General features: G+C 41.5%; 1 protein-coding gene across 46 annotated transcripts in view; it reads right to left on the bottom strand.

The window, feature by feature from the left end:
- COL13A1 (collagen type XIII alpha 1 chain) overlaps positions 1-23,848 on the bottom strand; it is an 86,491-nt gene that overhangs the window by 44,341 nt on the left and 18,302 nt on the right. For 23 of the 46 annotated variants that reach the window (XM_081861856.1, XM_081861857.1, XM_081861834.1 and 20 more), the window contains exons 5-17: positions 20,945-20,980; positions 20,376-20,402; positions 19,436-19,462; positions 14,340-14,366; positions 14,208-14,234; positions 13,744-13,770; positions 8,572-8,637; positions 6,191-6,289; positions 5,768-5,809; positions 4,760-4,786; positions 3,218-3,253; positions 1,944-2,006; positions 1,184-1,210 (exon numbers count right to left, since the gene is read on the bottom strand). In XM_081861856.1, coding sequence (XP_081717982.1) covers positions 1,184-1,210; positions 1,944-2,006; positions 3,218-3,253; positions 4,760-4,786; positions 5,768-5,809; positions 6,191-6,289; positions 8,572-8,637; positions 13,744-13,770; positions 14,208-14,234; positions 14,340-14,366; positions 19,436-19,462; positions 20,376-20,402; positions 20,945-20,980 — 531 coding nt within the window. Of the gene's footprint in view, positions 1-1,183; positions 1,211-1,943; positions 2,007-3,217; positions 3,254-4,759; positions 4,787-5,767; positions 5,810-6,190; positions 6,290-8,571; positions 8,638-11,682; positions 11,740-13,743; positions 13,771-14,207; positions 14,235-14,339; positions 14,367-19,435; positions 19,463-20,375; positions 20,403-20,944; positions 20,981-23,848 lie in introns of all 46 variants that reach the window. The other 23 variants (XM_081861820.1, XM_081861840.1, XM_081861837.1 and 20 more) reach the window with 10 other exon arrangements.

The following is a 23,848-nucleotide window of genomic DNA, read 5'->3' as shown; positions in this document are numbered from 1 at the left end:
GGTGTCTCTGAAAGCAGACTCATTGCAACCTACAGTACTATGAAGTCAGTCTATGTAGCAGCCTAGGGCAGCAGTTTATAAGGGGCCGCCTTTCTGCACAGTAGGTGACGGATGTCAAGTTTTCTTTCCTATTAGTACCTTAGTGCATGTATTTCTCTTGCTCATGAATAGTAAGGAATAAGGGAAGAATGGAGCATCTGTACTTAAAAAAGAATAGGGAGGATATGACCATTAAATTACCTCAATACATGTGCTGGGAAGCCAATTGTATTAGCATATCTTGTTTTGCACCGTCTTGATATTGTATGTGAGGGGGCAGCACATAAATGTATTAATAAATCAAATTTGTCTCAGTAAATTGTAGCGGGTACATTGAAAAGACAAGCTATCCAAATAGACATTTTTAGTAGTGTGTAATTGTAGTGTGTAATTGTAGAGTAGTGTGTAAATTGTAAGTAGGGTTTAATTGTAGAGTTGGAAGGGACCCTAAGGATCATCTAATCCAACCCCCTGCAATGCAGGAAAATGCAGCTCTCCCATACGGGGATTGAACCTGCAACCTTGGTGTTATCAGCATCACACTAACCAACTGAGCTAGAACCAGCCCGAAGACATTTAAATCATACAGCCTGTTATAATTTGCCTTGTCTTTTGTGGATCTTGGCCAAAGTTGTAATACCTTTTTTAAAAAACACAGGGATATATTCAAAATTTATAGGCTCAATATACATTTTAATCAAATAGATAACATATGGGCATGAAATCATGTTAGCCTCTCTTAAAAGGGCGCCGAGCATCAGAAGAAAAGAAAGGAGCATGCCAAACCTCAACATCAGGATCTGCCGATTTTAGAGTGGGTTTGATGTGTCAGCTAACCAGACATTGTGAAGAAACCCCAACCCGTCTCACAAGATACAGAAGGGCAAGAAATCATCAGCCAGTTTGAGTAGTCAAAGAAATGCCTTTGCAAAGAGTCAAATTCCACCAAACTCATAAAGATAGATTTCACCGTGTCTCTCTGTGTGTGCCTAGTGGAGCCAGGACATGGAAGTCTGCTAGTGGTTAATCACAACACAGATGGATATGCTATTAAATAGGCCACAGGTCTGTCTTGGGTCAAGATTTTTATAACAATACATTGTTCTGAGTAACAATTCCCATACCAGATTGACACTATGCCTACCTTCATGCTAGGCTCCCCCTTTTCACCCTGTGCAAGGGAAAACATAGAGAAGAAAATGGGGGGGGTAGAAAAAGAGGGGGGAGGACAGGCAAAAATAAGAAATTAGGGAAAATGAGCTGCATTGAGAAATGGATGAGAAATGAAGGGTGGCACACTTGAAAACCATGTAGGTTGTAGATAGACCCCAAAAAATGTAAGATGGTATGACAGAGCGCACAGTGTACACATACATTTTTTCCTTCTTCTATTGTCTCTGGCTCCACAGGTTTTTCAAGCACTATAAAACCAAGCAACTTTCTTTGACCAGAAACAAGAGCACAGAGCATCGTTTGGGCTAGAACCCAGTCATAGCATCTGTTTTCAATACCAGGATTCAATTCTAGAACATATGAGATCAGAACAGGAGAAAGCACTGCAAAATACATTCCTCTCACCACTAATGGAGAAAGCCTCTGCAGCAGGAATTAGAAATTCCAGGGCAAAGAATGGTGTTTTCACCTGCCCTAGCAAAAGTGAGGCGGGGGGCGGGGGAGAGAGTGTACCTACTACCCATCACAATGGGTCACTAAATCTTCATGTCAAGACTGGGAAAAAATATTTGCCTTAAGCCATACATGTGTGCAGAATGTCCTCTGGGTGCAACACCACTCCTCTTGTCAATGTATGGGATGTTCATATGAACATCATTGTTGTAACACAGTGAAGTAGCAATCGGTTGAATTTGGGACATGGGAAGTTGCTGGTGCAATGCAAAAGTTACCTTTGGGCCAGAAGGACCAGGAAGGCCAGGGGTGCCAGGTAAGCCAGCCTCACCCACCTCACCCTGGGGAAAAGATACAAGGAAAGACAGGAAGGAATAGGAACAGATAAGGGTCATAAAAAGTCAGGTTTTCTGGCTAAGAAGAAATATTATTGAAGAAGTGGTGAACAGTAATCTCAGGATGACACCCTTGCTGTCCTGCCTGGATTAATACAAGAAGGTATTCAAAAAAGCAACAACAAAACATACCTCTCCTGTATCAGTATCTACAGTCACAGCAGGCACTATAACCTTCCAATAGTTTGATTTCACCCCCAAAGGCACACTGCACCATTGTCTCCCGAGACAGATGCCAACCAAACCAAGTCAACGCTTTCCTCATGTTTCACCTAACACGTGAGTTCCATGACCCAAGTCACAAGATTTAGAAGCCATCTCTTGGAAACTGCTGGGGCTCAACCCTAGCACCAAAATGAACCTACTAGACTCAAAAGATTCAATATAACTCACAGCACAATAAATCAAGGAAATCATAATAAAAGGACTATTGTAAAAATAGCAGAAGCGTCACAAACTCCAACAAAGTGGTAAGTAAGACCAGCCATATAAGGCAAGTAGGTAAGAGCTGACCCAAACGTTTCAGTGGACTGTACCATCCCAGAAGATACATGGCGAATTGCTTCTTCGAAAGTGCTCACATTATCAAAATCTCTCTCTATGTATGTTCCTGACATTAGTTTTCTACATGCAAGGAGGTTTTCATGTGCCCCTCTGACAGTTTGGATCGGGTCTAATCAGATTCAGCCAAGGGTGGAACCACTGAAGGATACCCAGAGTTTGTACATTTTGCATGTGAATGTGGATTCAAACTCATTTTTATTCCAGATAGGTGTCAAATCTTCAGGGGCTTACAGTTGTTCCTGGCAGAAACTGTCATAAGCAACCAAGAGAGCCTGAAAAATTGGAAACTTCTCCAGTCCTACCCTCTTGTTAACAGATTCTACCCATGGGGCATGACAGAGGTTGTGATGGCTGCAGGGGAAGAAGTCACACTTACTTCAAGCCCCATCACTCCCAGCCGAAGTTGCTCAAGGTAGGAAATGAGCAAAGTGTGATAACCAGGATATGCTTGTGTCTGTGTGCATGAGTAAGGCAAGGATGGTGTATCTTTGCCAGCACTTTCCCAGATGGCTCAGATCTACATTAATGTATTTCAAATGTGCTGTGCTTTTTTCATTTTCTAGTCTTATGCTTCTAAAAAACAACAACCATACCTTTCTTCCATGGTACCCCTGAATTCCAGGGTCCCCCTGTAAATGCCAAGTGAAATAAAAACACAAACAAGGATTGAGTTAGGTTGCATTCAGACTGAAACCCCTTTCCCTTTATGAACATGAACGTAAGAATCTGAGGGGGACATAGACAGATACAGGAGTCCCCAAGAAGAGCTGTGGGGTATTCATGTCCCTTGCAAATTTTTCAGCTCACTTAACTCTAATATTGGACCATTCTAGCCTTTAGGGATCTCTGTGTGACCAAATGTTGGGTATTACCTGCCCCTCTTTGGAGGAGTAGAAAAAGCAGTGGCATGCAGTAGCAAGGAGAATTCTATAGTATCAAAAATATTGTCCTGGCTCCCGCCCAACACATTCAGACAGAAGCTCTTCCTTGAAGTTAAGAAAGAGATATTTATTCAGGCAAGTAACAGTGCAGGTTTGGCAGCAGACCCAGTGCTCAGGAGTCAGGATTAAGGAGTTCAGGAGCAGGCAAGAAGTTCAGAATTGGATAGAAGCGATGAATATGTCCCAACAAGTTTCCCTGCCCCTCTTGCCAAGCTTTGTAAAGCAAGGCTTGGGATGCTCACTCACGAGACTCTCTCACCTTGTGAGAATGACAATTTTGCAAGTACACACTCCATCGGTGCAACCTGGTCTGCTCCCTGCCTGGTTCTAAATGACAAGGTTGCACCCTCCTGTTCAGTCAGTGATGCCTCCCTGTTCAGCTTCCCTCTCAGTTGACCAAAGCCCTCCCTAAAAAAGGTCAGAGGGGAGAACCTGCACCCCTGCTCTCTCTTCCAAAGTAACTAAAATCAGGGTGGAAAGGGGAGATCCCTGTTCCTCGGTTTCTTCTTCTTCCTCCTCTTCCTCCTCCAGAGCCTGCCAACCCAATCTTAATTGTGCTGTGGAGCTCATTACAGATATGCAGGTTTTTAAAGCTAAGTTTCTCTCTGTTCAAAAGGTGTGGAAGAATGATTTTACTTCCTAGCTAGTTCCTGGCATACTTCCCAACCTCTTCTAACTGGCTCTTAGTTTGTGGTTCTAAATCAGGTAAGGCCTGATTCAAAGCTGGTCTTATGTGGAGGTAAGAATATGAGTAGGAGGAACATGAGCTCTTCATGCATTACTAATTTTCATGCTAATAAACACATTAACGCAAACAGGTTGTCCTTATTTTCCTATACCTTCCAAAGGCACATACACAGTAAGTTTATTCAGAACTTGTTCCTTTGCTATATATAGATTTGAGCCTGTGCTTCTAAAATGCATTAAACATGACAAGTCAGGGTCATGGATCCTTAAATAAACAAATTAATTAGAAGATCCCTAATACTTTTTTGTGTGTAGGGTTTTCCCTTGTTCATTCTCAAAGCATGATAGACTAACTCTCTTGTAATTAAACCATTTTGCAGCATCCCGAGAACACAGTTTATAACCACATTCTGGACTTCACTGCATTTCACATTTCACTCACAAAGTATTTGAAATTTTAGAGGGCAGTTTTTATATCTGGTATTTCTTCTGAGTTGCGTTACTCACCTTTGGTCCAGGAGGTCCTGGCAAGCCCTGCAGATAAAAGCATATGACATCATGAAGCAGTAAAAACCTGAAAATCCCCACAGCACTGGGCAATATGCTAAGGTCTGTACTACATTTACTTCTCCTTATACCATACCACCATATATTTTATCTTTTATTACTTAAATCATGTATGCAGAAATTATCCTCTGTAGTAAGTAAATGAATTCTAAGCCCCATATCAAGCATGCACCATCTTGCATTATTTCTCCTTTATAGACCCTGAACTATTCATTTTAATAAATGTCAGCTGATACTTCAGAAACATCTTTCCATACACCCAAACTACTAGGCTATGGTCCCAAATTTGAAGAGACAGAATTTATTGGGATGGCAAAAAAAAAAAAAAAGGCATTTCAGGCCCATGACTGCAGACAAGCCACACCATTAAAGAACTGTAAACCACCCCTGATAGAGCTACAATTCTCAACACCCTTAACAAACTACAGTTCCTAGGATTCTTAAGGTAGGGAGGATATCCTTTAAAAGTGCTTCAAATGTATGGTGTGTTTGCAGCTCAAGACTCTTTCCCTCCCTCTCTTTTTCACAGATAATAAGCCTGTTTTGTGCTTATAAGTGCTTATCCTAGGATTAAAGCAAGATGAGTTGAGAAAAATCCTCACTCCCAATTATTTCAAGTTAACCCTCCATCATGCACTCAAATCATTAGGCTGAAGTTCATAGGGTGTTTGTTTTAAAAAAATAATAATCCTAGAGTTCAGTGGGGGTTTAAAATCCGAGAACCGAGTAACTGGACTTTTAGCAGACTACATTCAGGTGAAGCTGGCAAGAGAATGGTCACTGAATGACCAACTCCCTTCACTGCTTGCCTACCCTTCCCTTAATGCATGCAGTTGTATGGCACTGTTGAGCCAGCATTCATTATGTCCCTTGAAGGCACCAAGAAATAAATCACATTCATGCAAGCAAATGCAGCAACCGTAGGAAAGGAAAAGATGAAACAGATACCTTTCCATCCTTGCCAGGCTTCCCTGGTTCTCCTGCTTTTCCCTAAGGCAACACAGAAATGTGTCTTTCAGAGACGCCAGCTTGGTAAACCCTTATTTCAACAAGAGTGATTTTGACCTTTTGAAAATGCTTACTGTCCCTGCAGGAATGGTGCTGTTACCAGAACATCAAATAGAATTTGAGGCTTTTAAAAGTTGGGTGTCCTGCTGAGAGTGACATAATTGCAGCCAGAGTGTGACTTCTTCACCCTGGAAGTTCGCACAGGCTGGGGTAGAGGAAATGGAATCCTCATGTAACATGGGAGAAGAAAGGCTTTGGGGCACCACCATTGCAGAGCCACCATGGAGGTAAAAGCCAGATCTTTGGTTCTTCGGAGAACAGGAAGTATGGGAAACAGACACAAGCAATTGAAGAGGTACTTACAGCTGGTCCAGTTGGTCCAGGTTGTCCTGGAGTCCCTGGGAGGCCTGGTGGCCCAGGTGGCCCTGGAGGCCCTTGGATTCCTGCCTGTCCCTGTTCACCCTGAGGTGTATTGAAAACAACGCTATCAGTGCAGCACAATGACCCTGGAGTGTGATCTATAGCAAGCAGAGCCTGAGCAAAGGAAGAAGAGCCAAGCCAAGCAAGTTGCTGTTAGTAAGTACCTGAAGGGGGTTTCCAAAATTTGGGCAAAGGGCAATGTGTGGATGGGCTTTCTGCACGGATTCCTGAATGACTATAAAGCTCCCGTCAGAAGGACTACAACTCCCAATCAGATCTTAGACTGGGAAAGTGAGCATCAGTACTAATGCTCATCAAACGAGCCCTTGCCATTGTTCTTAAGGCTTCTCCTTCTTCTGCCCTTCCTTACAGATTTACAGACTGGGGGTTTCAGGGATGTCTGAGTGACACAAGACAACAGCCCCCTAAAACTACCACTTCTGTTCCATCTCCGTCTCTTTTCTGTTCTCTGCTGCTTCTTTTCCTGTATTCAAAAGACTCCTTAAAAGCTTATGTTTTCTCTCAGGCTTTAAGAATTTTGTTTGCTTGTTTTACTGATGTTGTTTATCATTTATTTTACATTGTACCTCACCCTGGTATCAGTACCGATGAAGGGTGCGCTACAAATCCTTTAAATAAATACAATAAAAAATGCAATCTATTTTGGTGCATTATTATTACTATCTCCACTGAATATTGCTCCTTCCTAACAGAATGCAAAATAGAATGTATGAAGTAAGAACCCTGGTTGCATCTGCTTTTTCTCTACCCAACCTTCACTATGTCCTGAATTCCAGCCGTCTGTTTCGTTGACTTCCCTGTTTTGTTTTTTTACACCCAGCCAAAGTGGTTGTGTGAGATAGCCTGCAGTGAGCTCTAACAGAACATTAAATCCACACACAATGAAACCACTTGGTGCTTAGCAAAACTTTTAAAAAAATTATATAGCTCCAATTAATGGTTAAAAATAGGCATGTGACATCCGATAAGTATGGCGTTTGATCTCTGACTTACTCCCTCCATCCAGTTACATTCCAGATGAATCCTAGAGGGCCATTCCAGGCTAAAAGTATTCATAAGCATACCATAATGCCACAGTAACAAGAGGCTTTGTGTGGGTTGGCATCTCACTATAGAGAACTCTTGCTGAGATGAACCATCTGCACTTATCTACACAAATACACATAATACTGTCCTCAAACAAAGCCAAGGGCACTGCGGCTGTATCCTCTGAAGGATGTTGTAGGCAGCTGAGCCAGTACTTGCCAAATGCCCATGTATAAATCTCCATAGATATACAAGCTAATTCATTCCAGTGCCTTCATTCAAAGTGACATAGCTATCTCTAGAGGAGTTGAAGAGATTGTCAGCAGAGGTTCCCTTACTGTTGTGCTACAGTCTGTCTGTCTGGGAAGTCAAAGGGTGTTTGCTGTGGATGCAATCAGGATATTATTTTGTGCGGCAACTGTGTTTAGTAAAGTTACACTGACCTATCAAAACCAACACTTTCCACAGTAAACATATTAAGTGTAGACACTCCCAGAGGAGCCATGACCAGTCTGGTGTCCATGACACAAATCCTCAGGTATTTAGAGATGGGTGCCTGTTTGTCACACTTTGCCAGGCCTTGAGAACGTCTGATCTAGCAAGCTGAAAACAGCCACCCTACAATGTGTTGTGGTGTTCTAGGTGCTTAACAGTCCCCTTGTTTTTAAAGTCTAGACAGTTTGCTGAGCCTCTGGGTTACCATACACTACATTCTGCTTGATAGGTCCCAGGTTGTGCAAACTTGCCTTAAAATACATGTTTACATGTTTACTGCAGGCGATACCTGCATGATACCAGTGCATAGTCTCGTGGTAAACACAGCCTCAGTATAATGCATGGAGGGCTCTTAGATTCAGTTCTCCTTCAGATATTCTATAGTACTGCAAGGGGGGTCATTTGCTTTCTCTCCAAGAAAAAGAAGCAATCCTTTTCTTCAAGTATATCCTGTGAAAACCTTGTTCTTCCTCAATAACACTCTTTCTTGCAGCATCTTGTGTGGCCCTGAAATCAGATCATCAGGAGAAGCAGCCAAAATATTTCTGTTCATGCTTAGCTGCTTAAACTGAGAGCGCAAGCACACAAGTGAACTAAAACCAGCTTGTGGGGTCATTTCTGATGTACAGGCATGTCAAATGGTGGATAAAACTGACTCTCTAAAGAGATCCCTGCTTCTTCTAGTTTTCATGAAACCCTCTTTAAGGAAGAAAGGAAGCTGATTAATCGCCAGTCTCTGAATGAAAAGAAAATGCTTAATACCAGGAAAAGAAGAAGGATACCTGGAAGGTGCGTCTCTTTATGACTGGGGGTGGAGCCAGCCGCACTGAATTGAGAAGAGGCAACAGCTGAAGAAGACCGAGCCAGGAGGTCACAGGGCAAGGGCCAAAGGTCACAAGGCAAAGGAGGTCAGTAGTGCATCAAAAGTCATACAGAACAGCCAATGAAGAAAATGGAAAGGGGGTGGGGAAGGAAAACAATGAAAGGATGTAATGAAAGTAAGTCACAGTTCAGAGACAAGAATGAAGGGCAATGGAAAAGGTATCTGTCATTGGGAACCTTTTGGCAAGCCTCTTGAGCTCTTCTATGTTCTATTTTAATATTTTGAACATAGGCTTTGGTTTTATTCTTCAGGATTCAGAGTACTCTAGTTTTTTTAAAAAATACTTTCTAGTTATATAACATGAAAGAGAAAAAGCTGATTATGCTGTCACCTTCTGCTGTGTATCATTGCAACTAAGCATAGCACTTGCTACCCTCCACACCTGTAGTCTCTAGGCAGAGTACTTCTGCTCTAAATTTGCTTCTTGACTTCTTATTTGCACTTCTCTGTTTGCATTGTATTCTTCTCTTTGCTTCACCCAAAGTCTCCATTCCTCACTGGTTGTTTTTGTGCTCTCCTTATTACCAGATATAGTTCATTTCTTGACCATTCTTTTTTGTTGCTAGCTAATTCCATAGCAAATTTGCTAATCACTGCAAAGGCTATTCTGATTACAACAGATATTCTCAGCAAACCATTTTTCATCCCTTAGATAGGCCAAACTGTATTAGAGAAAACTAGTCATTATAGTAAAAGAAGTGTGCCTGCTTTTTTAAAACACCCCCCTCCCAAGTGAAAATGGATATGAAGAAGGCATCTTTTAAATTTCTGAAGGGATGAATGCAGAATAACTTGAAGATTTCATTCCAACAAGGAATCCAGCTCTACATCTTGGCAGAAGTTTCACTCCCTGCCAAGTCCAACTATAGGAGATCTTTCTCAGAACTCATTCCTTCAGTGTTCCAAACATGAACTTCACATGGAGGTCATTTCCCTCTTCAGTTTTACCATACCTGACCTCACAAAAGTAATTAGTATGCATGAGATGCATTTCTAATTTGAGCACCTTTCCAAAGTTTACTCCACATCATTCTACCTTGCGTGTGTGAGCATGTGTATGTCTTGCCTCACAGCGTGTCCATTTTAAATCCAAAGCCATGTGTTCCATGCTACAGATATCCATTCCACCTCACAAAAATGGCTCCAGGAAAACAAACATATTTATGCATATCTATGCATATTCTGCCTGCCAAATATTCAATGAACTGTTCCAACCGCTGCATATGCTTATCCTCACTCTACAACTAGAATCACTCCTGATTTTCACTAGTATATGTGCAAGAACAATCAGGTCTTGCTAAAGCTCAAAAATGCAGATGCCTGTAATTTCTTTTGAGGCTGAGAGGTATGCCTGCAGGTCTCCCATGACAGCAACTGTGTACACTTCAGAGAGTACACTTTCTTCCCCTTATTTATGGCTGCTTGCTCTTTAGTGCAGGCCAAGTTCCAGTCTTGTTGCAAAACTGAAATGTCATCACAATATTGCAGCACTGCAACCCAGTCATTCTGGGCAGCTTTTTAAAAATAGAAGATGTGTTGTGGTGGTAAAATTGGAAGAGCAATGGTTGGATTAAGAAGGCCACAATCAACAGCAGATCCAAAGACCACAGTCTGTGAATCACAGAAAAAGACACTGCACATTCCCTGTAATTCTTAAGAGGTGGCAAAGTCAGCTGAATTTTGGGAAGCTGTAGCCCTCTTCAGGTGTTTTTCTCCACACAATCTCTGTTGTGCAGAAAGAGACACACACAGCAGAGCCACGTGTGCTTCCTCTGCCCCCACCACCACACCACACATCTGCCTGTCCCCACCACCATCAACATGTTGGGGGAAGATCTAAAGCAGGGTGGGAACTGCCTGACAAGCACACAGGCTGCCCTGTGAGTTGGAACCCTGAGTGCTCCTGAAGGCAGCCTCTGCATGCTCAGCAGGCATATCCCCTTCAGACATTCCCCCAATGTATCAACACTGTGGGGACAGTATAGGGTGTGGTGATGCATGCAGACAAGCACATGCAGCCCCACTAGTTCTCTTTAGGTGACTGCGACAGTACAGAGATAAACACCTGAATAGGATTTTCATATTCCATCTGTTCTGTGTGAGGTGTTGGATTTGAGCAAACATGAGGAAGATTTGGAATGTCATCCTTAGGTCCAGCTGTTTTCTTCTGATGTCTCACCTTTCCTAATAAGAAGCATGGGAGTATCTAGGGCAGGTATGAGGAAACTGTGGCCTGCCAGATGATGCTGATCTCCAAACTCTTATCAGCCCTGGTCAGTCAGGAATGAGGGGAGTTGTAGTCCAGAAACATTAGGAAAGCCACAGGTTGCCCGTTCCTAGCTCAGCTGTTAGAGCATGGTGCCGATAATGCTAAGGTTGCAGGTTCAATCCCCATATAGGGCAATTGCATATTCCTGCATTTCAGGGGGATGGACTAGATGATCCTGAAGGTCCCTTCCAACTCTATGATTCTATGATCTAGGAGTGCCTTTCACATGTCTTATAATCAACTGTGAAATTGCTCAGTAGAAGGGACTCCTCTTGAGGCAAGATCTAAAAACACAGACAAGGCAAAAATAGTGCTGATCAGTTTAAACCTTCAAAATCTCGAGTTGGGCTGGGAATGAAACCCTGGGGAACTGCTGCCAGCCAGTGTAGACAGTGCTGAGCTATATGGAACAGTGGTCTGGCTCAGTATGGCAGCTTCCTATGTTCCTAAATAAATCTTGAGATGAAAGTCATTAACGACTATTGGAAGTTGAGCTCAGGATAGTTCAGATGGCATGACTATGATATACAGAATGTTTTTCTTTACATCATTTGCCTTTTCCCACAGTGAAAAACTGAAGTCTGATGGTAGCATATATTTTACACATTTTCCTTTATTGGAGGGGAGGGGGTAGCGTCCCGCAGGTATGTTATTGGATCTTTTGCCACTGAGAACATGCAATATTGGATTCATCTCCTTGGCCTTTTGCAACAGGACCAGTTAAACCCTTTCCCCACAAACCTTCAGTGTAAGGATCTGATTAGAACGCAGGGCTGCAAGTGTGGTGCTTAGGTATTCCTAGGGGGATAGTGGAGACAGAGCAACACAGAGCTGGGTCAATTTGATTCTCTATACCATCAGCAGCAAAATGAATTTCACCAACTCCTAAATTTAGTCCGAAGACAACTTGCAACCCCTGCCCAACCCTGTTGCCTTTTTTACCTGTTTCAGTTACCTCATCTGTCCTCAAGGCTTGCATTGTGCAACACATACATAACCTCTTGATGCATTCATTTCCTTCGTTGAGAGCACAGTATCAGCTTTCCTAATTTGTTGCTCGACGAACAGGCTAGGGAACTACATAACAGTGGGGCTGGATTCTCAGTCCTTGCTTTACTGACAGTGGTAGAGGAGGGGAACCCAGGCCAAAAAATCAGTTCATATGCCACAGACACAATGGTAAGAAACCCATTATTCAGAAATCCTAAGCAAGCTAAAACAAGTATCTGGGCTATTCCTTCCTCTTTTTGGAAAAGAAGATAAGTTTGTTATTATGGAACAAAGAAATTAAATGCCTTCCTTTAAGATCCATGGGGGGGGGGACACCTTACTGTTGATAATTTGCAAAGTATTGCTGCCTTTAAGGGCAACGCTTAACAAAGATGGAAATTGTGACCAGTGCCCTGAGTCCATCCAAGATTTCCAAGCAGCAGAATAGGCCTAATCTTCTTGTCTAGCACCTCTCAAAGTTCAAAAATCATGAATCTGCTTAACGGCTTTTTTAAAAAGCATAACATTTTAATGACTTTAAGAAATCATTTGGCTCTGAAGTCTTTAAGAACATTTTTGGTATCATCTTGAGGCCCAGTGTTGTTTTTAAAAAGAAAACGAAAACCTTTAAGTTCCTATAATTTTAATTAGAGTTGGAAGCTAAAATCTCAAACTTTGCTGGCTGCGGCTCACCTCTCAGGTTCCTCACCCCCAGAAACAAAACATAGGCTGCCGGTTAGTATAGAATGTAGCAGAGGAAGGCTCAAGGCATACTCCCGTTGCAAAGCTTTGCCAGAGCTTCTCCACCTTAATCTATTTGCTCATAGGATGTGGATCATTATTATATTTCCTCTTATTATGTAGATCTCCTGTAGCTGAAAGCACCATTTGAGATGGGAAGGTATAATTTCTTAAATAACAATTCCAAATATCCAACAGAGACAGTAAGCCACACTATTTTTTTCTTTGTGATCGTATGGTATGGTCAAGTCCTCTTTACCCCTGAGTAGTTTCTCAGTGTTTTAATATTATGTGGACCCTCCTTTTCATCTTGATCAGCACTGGGAGAACTTGCAAGGGAGTGCAGCTGAACTCAGAGCATTGCTCAGGCAAACTATGCTTCTAACTTAAAAATAAAAAGCCCATAGCAATTGACTGACACTGCTTTTCTAAATAAATATACTTGGCTCTCTGTTGTTGTAATTATATGGGCCAGAACACACAGCCAATCAGCCAGCCTTTGTTCCCGGCATTCGTCTGCCTCAGATACCTCTAAAAGGGTCATTATCTGCATCCTGTCATCACTCAGGATCCTGGACAAACAGAACATCTATATCTCTCTGGGATAAGGGCCAGATTTTAGGTATATTTATTAGGAGACTTCTCAAATGCTGAATATGAAGTATTTAAACCTGTGTCCCTATAATAATTTCAGCCCCAATGTATGCCTTTCTAGCTGAGATTTCTGAATTGCAGGGGGTTGGACTAGATGACCCTCAAGGTCCCTTCCAACTTTACAATTCTATGGTTCTAATGCAGAGAAACTGGGCAGAGCAATCCTAACTAGCAGATCTGCTAGCCAGATGGAGAAATTGGTGAAATGTTTCCCGGAAAACTCTGCACTCACTGTATCTGCCAATAGTCAGGTAATAAAATATCTATGTGGATGGGGGGTGGGTGAGGAAAGGACTGCAAGAGCCAGTGATGAACTCTAAGAACTCTTAAGTTCTATATTTCCATAAAAGCCATCCAAATAAACAAGGGATAATATGCAAGGGTCACTTTACAAACAAAATAGAAGAGTCTGCTTACCCTGTGTGGATAATCTCCACATTGACCCTGCAAAAGTAGGAGATTAAAAGAAAATAGTTTACATCATGAATGCTGTAACCAAAATAGATTCGTGGAGACAGGTTCATAGCAGGTGCATTGCTGACTTGAATGCATCCATGTCAGTGAGGATAATGCTGATTTAAGCATCCTGTGGACTGGACTTTGTCCATGGATTCAAAAGTGCAAAGGTGACATTATTTTCAAAAGCAACTGTGGATATTGAGACTATTGATTCAGGGTACATGAATAGCCAGGAGTTCCAGGTTGTTTCAGCTTCCAGATTCTAGAAAAACCTGCATTTTAATGTGACTTAAAATCCTCTTTAAGAGAGCACACGACTATTTTAGCTTGCCTTGAACACAGGTATTTCTAGAAACTGAAACCCAAACCAACATGGAACTCCCTTTTTATTGTAGGTAGAATGTTAATTCTGCTAAGCTCACCTTTTCTCCTTTTTGTCCAGCGGTTCCCTATAGAAAGTAGAAGACAAATATAGAGTCATGTCGCATATATAATGGTGATAAGGAATGCCAAAAATAAGTGTCAGCAGAAAGTATGTACAAGTAATTACTCACTGGTTGTCCTTTGGGACCAGCTGGGCCCTTTGAGGGGAGGAAAACCCAAGCAGAGGTTACATCAAGTGAAAAACAAAGTGAACAATATGATGAATACGACAGCACATGATGTAAGCTTCAGATAAAACTTTGGCATTACAGACAGGAAACACAGGCAAGCTGTACCCCCTTTTGCGATAATTCTCACCCAAACCTTTTAATTCCATAATCAGGTATCCTTAGGATCCTCCAAGTAACATATCTTAATTGGGCCTGTTACAGATGTCATCTACTCCATGTACAGATGTGGGAAATCTTTCTTTCATGGTGATGTTGCACATCAATTAAATATCCTTACAGCATGTGCAGTTCCCATCAGGAGAGACTATCCACTAGTGACATAGTTACCAGGAACATTCAGCAGTGTGGGCGGTGGGATGCATAGTCTGTAGGAGTAGCACCACCAAAAGTAGGGGTGGGGGAGGAATTCAGTTCTATTTGCATTTAAAGACGACAGATTCGCACTTTTCAAAACAATACTGTGTACCGAAATGGATATCCTAAGAAAGTCAGACTTATCCGGATTCTGCACAGCAGTTCTCCTGCCAAACAATGTCTACAAGAATGCACAGACTATGGTAATGTGTGCACATAAATGCATATATTAGTGACAATAAAAAATCAAATATGCATTTTGCTTCGAAAAATGTGCACACTGAGCAAAAATGCATTTAGAATACACATGAGAAATTTGCACAAAAATGCTGACAAATTTTCTGGAGGGCTTAAAAAAATATTCCAATGTAGAAATGTGGAGACTGAACTTAAGAGTGGAAAAGTGAAGAACTGAAAGATACTGAAATTGACAGATTAACCCATTCCTAATACAGAAGAGTAAAAGCTTTTTCACACATGGGACAAATAAGTCTAAACTGTCCACTGCTTCTTGCAGAATGGAGGATGGACTATTAGCTACTTCACAGCAGGGCCCCGACCTGTGAATGACAAGTGTGAAATCCACAGTGAGGTGGAGGTCTTATTGTCTTGCCAGCAGGTGGTGGCTCTGGCTCAACACCACTGCACCCCTTAATCTAGTTTGCTAAGGTATGCTGTGACATGTGCACGTCTGGTGAAATGATCTGGGTGGCTTATAAACAAAAATAACAGGTGCCCAATTAAAAATAAAATCAGCAGCATTCGCCTATTAATTAACTAAAAGAAAGCAACCAAAAAGTAACAAAACAACAGCAACAACCCACATTCAAAGCACAATAGCATCCAGCTGCTAGTTGGTTTCCCAAACTTGGTTCTCCAGCTGTGTTGGACTACAACTCCCATCATCCCCAACCATCTGGGATGATGGGAATTGTAGTCCAAAAACAGCTGGAGACCCAAGTTTGGGAAACACTGAGCTAGACTAATAAAAATCAGGCCATGATGTGAGATGTGTTCTAAATGTCTTTTTTACATTCTCTTCAAAGATAAGATAGTGCTGACATGACAAACTTATCTGAAGAGGGACCTGCATACATTTTTTACAGCAACAACAGGGTATGGCATACCTCTCATTTGCACACTATTGTGTGATATTTTGGCATACGTCTGATGCCTATTAGGGATACAGCTCTCTGAGAAAAAGTAATGGAGAAGTAAATCGGAGCACAGCCATAGACTTTAGCCTATTTAAAATCTCTTGTGCTTGGCCTCTTCCTTTCTGGTGTTTGGGATGCACTGAAAATATGCCTGGTGGAGACTTGCTCCACTTGTGACTCAGTGAGCTGAACACAGGCCACCAGAGGCTCAATAAAACTGTCTTTGGCGCCTGCCTGGAGCTTCCCTCCCTCCCCCCCCCTAAAAAAAAAAAGCATTTTGGTTTTCTCAAACACCTGGCTGGCCCACACAACACATGCCTGGTGGGCTGTGTTGACTTAGAGGGTCACAAAATATGTGCATTCCGCCCCAAAAACTTAATTTAAAAGAAAATCTCACAATCAATTCATCAGATACAGAAAGCACGGCATGTTTCAGCATCTGCCTGCAACAAATAATGTAGTGAAAATATACTATATTAACAGAGTGTCAATTAATTTGAACAGTGGGGTTAAATTGGAATTCTGTAGGCTCTGGGCCAAAGCAAGCAGAAGCTTGCCAGACCACAGGCCTGTACTATTTGATAGATTGTAGGGTGGGATTATTTCATTAACTCAGAGAGGAAGCAAAGTATACACTATATCCTGTGGTTCGCTCTGCTTTAGACACAGGGTAAAACTCCAGCTTCGTAGAAAATAAAAGCATGACTCGAGCAATCCAGGAATCGAAGCATACACTGAAATGAGATACTTTGTAAAACAGGGCCAATACACACAGGGTGGCAGCAGAATTAACAAGGTGGATAAAATTTATAGACCAGGAATTTAGTATGTGAAAGTGTGTCCAGTTACAAGCAAGATAGGCTAAATGGCCTGTATCTGGCTATTACTAACTCTGCTTTCCAAGTTATTGACTTGAATAATTTTGTGAACAGTTGATTTTCAAAACTGTGTGGGTTCCCTGACAAGTATTTCTGGGTTTTTGAAAAAAAGAAATCTGGATAATGAAAACAGGATATCCTAACACAGTTTCTCAGCACTCAACCCCATTCATCTCAAACAGCACAGTCCCCCCGCCCTATCCTTCTATTAAGTACATGTTAAGTTGGATGGAGGAGGGGTGGAGTGATGTGGAGCTACCACCTGATGGTGAAACAATCAGATGACCCAGTTCACAATGCATTTCAGACTTGCCAGTCACCCAGCAAATCCTCCTGAAGGTTCTAATTATCCCAGTGTAGCTTAAATATGAAGGGACTTAGCAAAGCAGTCACAACAAGGAACAGTAAGCACAAAGGCAAATTAAGCCTTGTTGAGTCATGAAGCTAACTAAATTTATGGTGACTAGCATCATGGAAAGGAGAGAGATACCTTGGCGATATTGCGGGTTTGGTCCCAGACCATCAGAATAAAAAGTGAATATTGCAAGAAAGCGAGTCACACAATATTTTGGTTTCCCAGTGCATATAACAGTTATGTTGATACTGTACTGTATTCAATGAAGCCAGTACCTCCTGGCTGCAGGGTCAGGAGGAGAAAAACCTGCCTCCAGTCCTACCTACTCCTGTGGCCAGAAGAGGGACAGCAGCAGTTTGCCTAGAAAATTTCACTTAATATTAGATGTACTGTAGAACTGATTTGCCTTTGGTATAGCTACAGATGCAGCTCGATTCCACAAAAATATGGAATCCAGACGAGGATTTGCAGGTCCAGCTATGACAAAACCACCGTACCAGGTATATTCACAAGAATCTGGAGTTCTCTTGCAAATTTAGAGCAGGGATGGGGAATATGAGGCCCAGGGGTGTCTATATGGCACTTGCAACTCTTCCTGGGCCACACATCCTCCTTAGCTGCATTCCTTTCCATCCTTGCTTTGCACCCTTCTTGAGTGTCTCTGTCTGGTAGGAATATGTCCTTGAACAGTTCATGTTTCTTGCTTGGAGACTAGCAAGGGGAGTGTGTGTGTGTGTGTGTGTGTAAAGAAACTAGCCTTCTGCACACTTTTGCCATTGGCATTTGACCCTGGAAGGTCTCCCAGAAGGGAATGCGGTTCTCAAGTTGTGGAAGATTTTCTACACCTGGTCTAGAGACTTCATTGATGCTATAAAGCCATACCACACATGCACAAAGGACTCCTGTGCAATGGTGATGTCATACCCTACCATCTGCTGCCTTTTTATATACATTTCAAGGTTTTTATATGTTATTTTCTCTTTTATGGTTTTATTTGCATAATGCCTAATAAAGGTTTGATAATAAAAAATAGATAAGTTTGGTGGTGGAACAAGGGGGGGAATTCAATGTTGCACTCTTCTAATAGATCTGTCAGTGCAAGTATTTCTGCTTGCAGACAGAACCCCCCCCCCGGCTTTTATCTTGCATGCATTGTTCTGGGGTTCTCCTGGCCCATCCCCCCACCCCCAGAGCAACAATCTAAATTTCCCCATTGGCGTCATTCTTTCAAAGAGGAATGTCAAAGATCTAGATATCAATAAGAAGTGACAGTGTTTCCCCTATGCAGAGCTTTCTGAGAGCTACGCCTACAGATTATGCCTTCCGCCGTGTCAAATGGTAGAGACAAACAGATACCAGTCTCACAACAGATTTGCATTTGTAATTTAAAGCAGGTGGAGAATGTAATCCGTTATGCACCAAAATGTCCTTTATATGATAGTACAAGGGAAAAATTACTGAGAAATATTTTGTCTAGTTTAACAACCCATCCTGACCAAAAAATTATGTGATTTCTCTTTGGAGTTGTTTATCCATTTGTTACATATAGAACAACATTGTATGCTTTAGCTGCAAGCAAACATCTAACAGAAAGAACTAGTGTATTAAAGGAGGCCATGCCTTAGGAGCTTTAAGAGTGTATTTAGTTTAATCTTACCTTGAATTCAGTTTTACTCTAATTATGTTAAAATATTTAATATCATTAGAAGGTACTTTAACTTTCTTATTATACAATGCTTTTATTGTTTAGGGATTGGAATTTTTTTGAGTTTATTTTTAAAGTGGTCAAGGCTAGTACAATAAATTTGTTGATGATGCTGTTTACGGGGTGGGATGGGGGGTGGAGGTCTTATTTACAAATTTGCCAGCAGAAATCACTTTCCTGCTTTCATTGCTAGAGTAGGAAGAGAAAAGAATGGGAGATCTATTCCAGGTAGGGCTGCCATATGTCCAGAATTTCCCGGACATAGCTGGGATTTGTCCTTCAAAAATGGTGTCCTGGTGGAATTTTCAGAAACTGGTTAAAATATCCAGGAAAACCCAGGCGTATGGCAGCCCATATTGGAAGTCTTGCATTTTTGGTGAATTTCTGAAAAAATACAAAACAAAACAAAAGCTTTAAAACTCAGCAACCTTTGTGTCCAGATTTTCACATTGAAATATGACAACCCTGGTTCCATTTTGAAATGAAGACTCCACAAACCCGCCCTGCCAGTTTTGCTCTTTTACAAGCTTGAAAGTCTCCAGCCTCAACCCAGCATATTGCACAGAAATAGATTAAAGTCTTATTACCACTTCTCCCTTCTGTCCAGGTTGCCCCTGAAATGGAAAGGAAGACTGCATTAGGGGTGGCCATTCTAGTTACTAGGACATTTTGAAGCCTCAGACTTCTGCAATTGTCATTACCGTTTAGTCATGCGTTCTCCTGTTGCTTTCCTACAGCAATGGTTTTTTCATGGTTTGGACGTCTAAAGCCCTAAGTGGTTTGGGATCATGTTATCTGAAGGGCTGCCTGCAAGTGGATGAGCCTGCCGAAGCACTGAAATGAAAGCTGTGACCCTGCTCTCTAACTGGATAGCAAGAGCCATTAGGCTGGCAGGGAGCAGGAACAGGGCTTTCTTGAAGGTGGCCCCACACATTTGGAACTCACTCCTCACAGAGATACATACAGATGGCCTCTTGCAGTAGGGCCCAAATTTGGGGCAGAGCAGCCTTCCTGACACTGGCTCCTACACAGCCCTGACCTTTCAGCCACTGTGCCCCTGCAGCAATGCAAATGTTGGCTCTACCTCACCACAATGGCCGCTACTGGCCACATCGCTACTGGTCTTTCAAAGAATTTCTGACGATATATTTATTCAGGTCTAGTTTTGGATGAATTGTGATGTGGGTCCATATCCTGTAAGTGTATTTTTCCCCATGTGTCCTGAAAATTGGGTTTTAAAGCTTTAAAAATTTAAACAAACACACACATAAAAATAGAAACACTGGTGTATGATAGGTGGATTTTTAAAAAGTCTCCAACTCTATAAGTTACATTTCTGACGTCTAATTTCTAAGACGTGTCTTTTGGTGGTCTGCACACCAGCACCACTTCACATATACGGATTTGCCCAGAATTATTGAAACAAATGATTTAGCGATAAACATTTTGAAAGTGTTATTGACAGAAAGCTGCTGACTAGGAGTATGAGCAAGAACAAGAGTCAGGGGAGGGGAAATATTCACTTACTGGTTTGCCGTCTAAACCAATCTGACCCTGAAATTAAGACAAAAGAAAAGAGGTGACTTTTTGTGTAATTCTATACAGGTCTACTCAGAAGCAAGCCCCACTGGGTTCAATGGGGCTTTCTCCCAAGAAAGTATGTAGCAATGAAGTCTAAAACAGGCAAATATTCTGACTGTGTTCATAGCCCATATATACAGCCCACAAGACTGAATACCTGACAGGTTTTGGACAGAAAACACAAGGGAGTCTAGTGACTGAAAAAGCATTGCAACAGATCTAGAAATTAGTTCAAATCACAACACATATTTATAGTTTTATGTTACAGTTTTTGCTTTAATGACTCGTTTGTAAGGAAAATATAGGAGATCTCTCTACTTGCAATTTTTTAAAAACAATAAATACATTTTTAAAGAAATCAAAGCACTGAATGAAATAGCAATGTCTTTTCTGTGACACAATCCCCAGCCATCCATTTTTAGAACAGATGCGTCAAGAGGCATTTAGCTTAAGGGATGCTGCACTTAGAAATATATCATTCATACATACCAGTATGCATCAGCAGTGCCACTTACCGGAAACCCAGGAAAACCTCTTGTTCCAGGCTGTCCCTGAATAGAATGAAGCGGAAAAAGAGATTAGAAGAAACAGATGAGACAGCAACATGTGTGACTAAATCACTCCATCAGGCCTTGTGATTTCCTACTCTCCATCATTTGCCAGATGAAAATATGTACACTTGTTTTACATGACCTGAGGGATTAGCTCTTGACTGCGGAGAACTAGTGCAAAATGAAGCCATTTCTGTGGTGTCTGGAAGCTACCGCAAGTCACTAAATAATATTGGACTCTCTAATCTCAAGTTGCACATTTCTCCACCACTCAGAAAATGCTTATGTTGATGCTCAGCCACCACAAATCTTTAAATGTTTCAGTATTCTTTTAAGTGTAGTCCCCAATACCTTTATTCCCCCCCCCCAAAAAAAAAATTACAAGTCTTAGACCTTTAAGCATATTGCTAATGCGGCTTCTGTTCCTTCTGCATTTGCTCCCACACTGTTCTGGGCACAGAGAAAGACTTCCATCCATGTGGTTCAGCTTGACTGAGGATATATTTATAAGCTATGCAAATGATAGGTCTTCTATGGGCTGGACATTGCTTATGTGTCCTGTAAACACACCATGAGGCCAAACCATGTGGGCAACCTATTCCCGAATCAGTGTGGAAAGAACTGCAGAACCTGGAGCAAACACACCAGGAAGGATGATATGTGCAAATAAGGTCTTGGGCCCAAAGGAAATAAGCAGATGTACAATGGCCAGCCACTTGGAATCCCAACTACATGAAGATCGCTCCATGTGACAAAGTGCTGATGTGAAGCTCCTCACCACATGGATTCGATACTTACTATGCTGGTTCCACCACATCATTGTAAACCATCAAACAAAGCAAACTGCTGAGCATGCTCAGTCCTCACTAAATTCTTGAGAATTGACTTTGGCTTTTAAAGACTGTCGAGCTTCTGCAAACTTTGGTCTTCCCATAAGAAGGCTGACAAATCCTTCTTGCTTCTTGGTGGGTCCATTTTGGCTCCAGTCCTGTCAGTGCTTACCACCTGAGCTCACTACTAGAAGGAGAGATGGTAAGAGAAACCTGTGCAAGGTTATCTCAAGGAACCTGTTATTCTACTCCCAAACAGATACAATTATAACTGCTGGAGGATATAACACAAATAACCGGTGTTGAGGAAATTAAAAGGAAAGCAGTTCTGTGGAAGAGACTATGTAATTTCCAATTTCCCTTCAATTGTTCTTCAGCTATAGCCACTCAGGCTGGTTTCACATGAATGATGGGAAATAAAGAGGCCCAGCAGCATTACAGAAGGGTTCGTTTTGAATTCCAGACAGTTTGTCTGAAGTTTCTGAATCAATTACATGTGTGTTATAAATTCAAGCTTGCTCACCAGTCCTTTTGGTGCAGTTTGCAGTGCCTGGGATCACTTTATAGGAATACTTTATATAACCGCATCACAGTGCCATAAAATGAGGCATTTAATGGTGGTCAATCAGCTGTGAGATGTATACTGAGCCTCAAAGATGATGGTGGTCTTGATCACTCAAGCCCAGTTGTCTGGCTTTCATATCTCCTCATTCATTTTACCCATAAGGAAAATGTTGAAGCAAATATGGTTGCCAGAACAGTCCTAAGCAAGGGTGGTATGCAATGCCAACAGAAGATGGAGCAACAAATGTGTACATCCTGTGTCTGTTCCCAGAAGTCCCTTTCTGGTTGTTCCGTGTATTTCAACTGTACCTAGTTTGTGTAGCTAATTTTACTGTGTAGCTAATTTTAAGGTTTACTTGCTAAGGGTGCCTGGAAACAATGCTGCCTATTTTTACTTGTCTGATCTGACAAATTTGCAAGTATCTATTGGATTTCGAATTTCTGATAAACATCAGTGCTTGGAGACATGCCACAACTCATGACTGGCTAAAATGTTTCTGACACATGTGTTGAAAAATAGAGAGAGAGAGAGAGAGAGAAGGTAATGTACATGATATATAAGTGTTTTTTCACTGGACTTGCTCATATTGTTATAAGCATACTCTTCAATAATACAAAATGGTTCATACTTTGGGTGTGCATAGTCTGGAACTTGATTTCTAATGGCTTATACAAGCCACTGCACGAGTATGTGTGCCATGAACAGCTGTTTCATGCGCTGGCTTACTGCTTTTTTGTTTTAATTGATATTGTGGGTTTGTGGGTTTTAAAAAAATTGTGGTGTGGTTTTATGGCCATGTTTGCATGCAACACTAAAGTATGGTTTGGCATTACATGCACAAGCTTGCAGACTCCCCCCCCCCCCAAATAATAGCCATGAGGATATTGCAGGCACCTGCTTTCACTTTTAAACTAATTAGAACTAATAATTTTAAACTATGGTTTGTTAATCAGCCATATCACAAACCCTGGTTTGTACCTGGTTTGTTTGAACTAACCATAGGAGGAACAGGGGAGGGAAAATGTAAGCCCAAATTCATGTACAGCACACCAAACACTAAACCATTGTTTAGGTCCATTATGTTGTAAATCACTAAGTTTGTAAGCCCACACTAAGAAGGCAGGACACGGATGTAACCGAACAAATAAAAAATAACATCCTATCTTCTCACTCTCTATATAGCACATACATCTATTATAAACACTGCAAGTTTCCAGTTTTCTCTCTTCCACAAGGAAACTCTCTCTCTAAAACTTCCCCTGGGACTTCCTAATACTCAGGGAAATGGAGACACCCTTCTTTGTCTAATAGACAAAGAATAGTTACATGCTATTGTTCTACAATCTGATCCAAAGAAACATTCAGTGCTTAGTTACAAGTTTACTCATGTGTGTGAATTGTTTATATAAGCAATTGCTTACATTTACCTCAATTGCTGAACAAAACAAAACAAAATGGGGAAACGATTATAAA

Source organism: Podarcis erhardii (assembly GCF_964252035.2).
Source record: "Podarcis erhardii genome assembly, chromosome: 5".
Taxonomy (NCBI): domain Eukaryota; kingdom Metazoa; phylum Chordata; class Lepidosauria; order Squamata; family Lacertidae; genus Podarcis; species Podarcis erhardii.
This window is presented reverse-complemented; position numbering and strand designations above follow the sequence as displayed.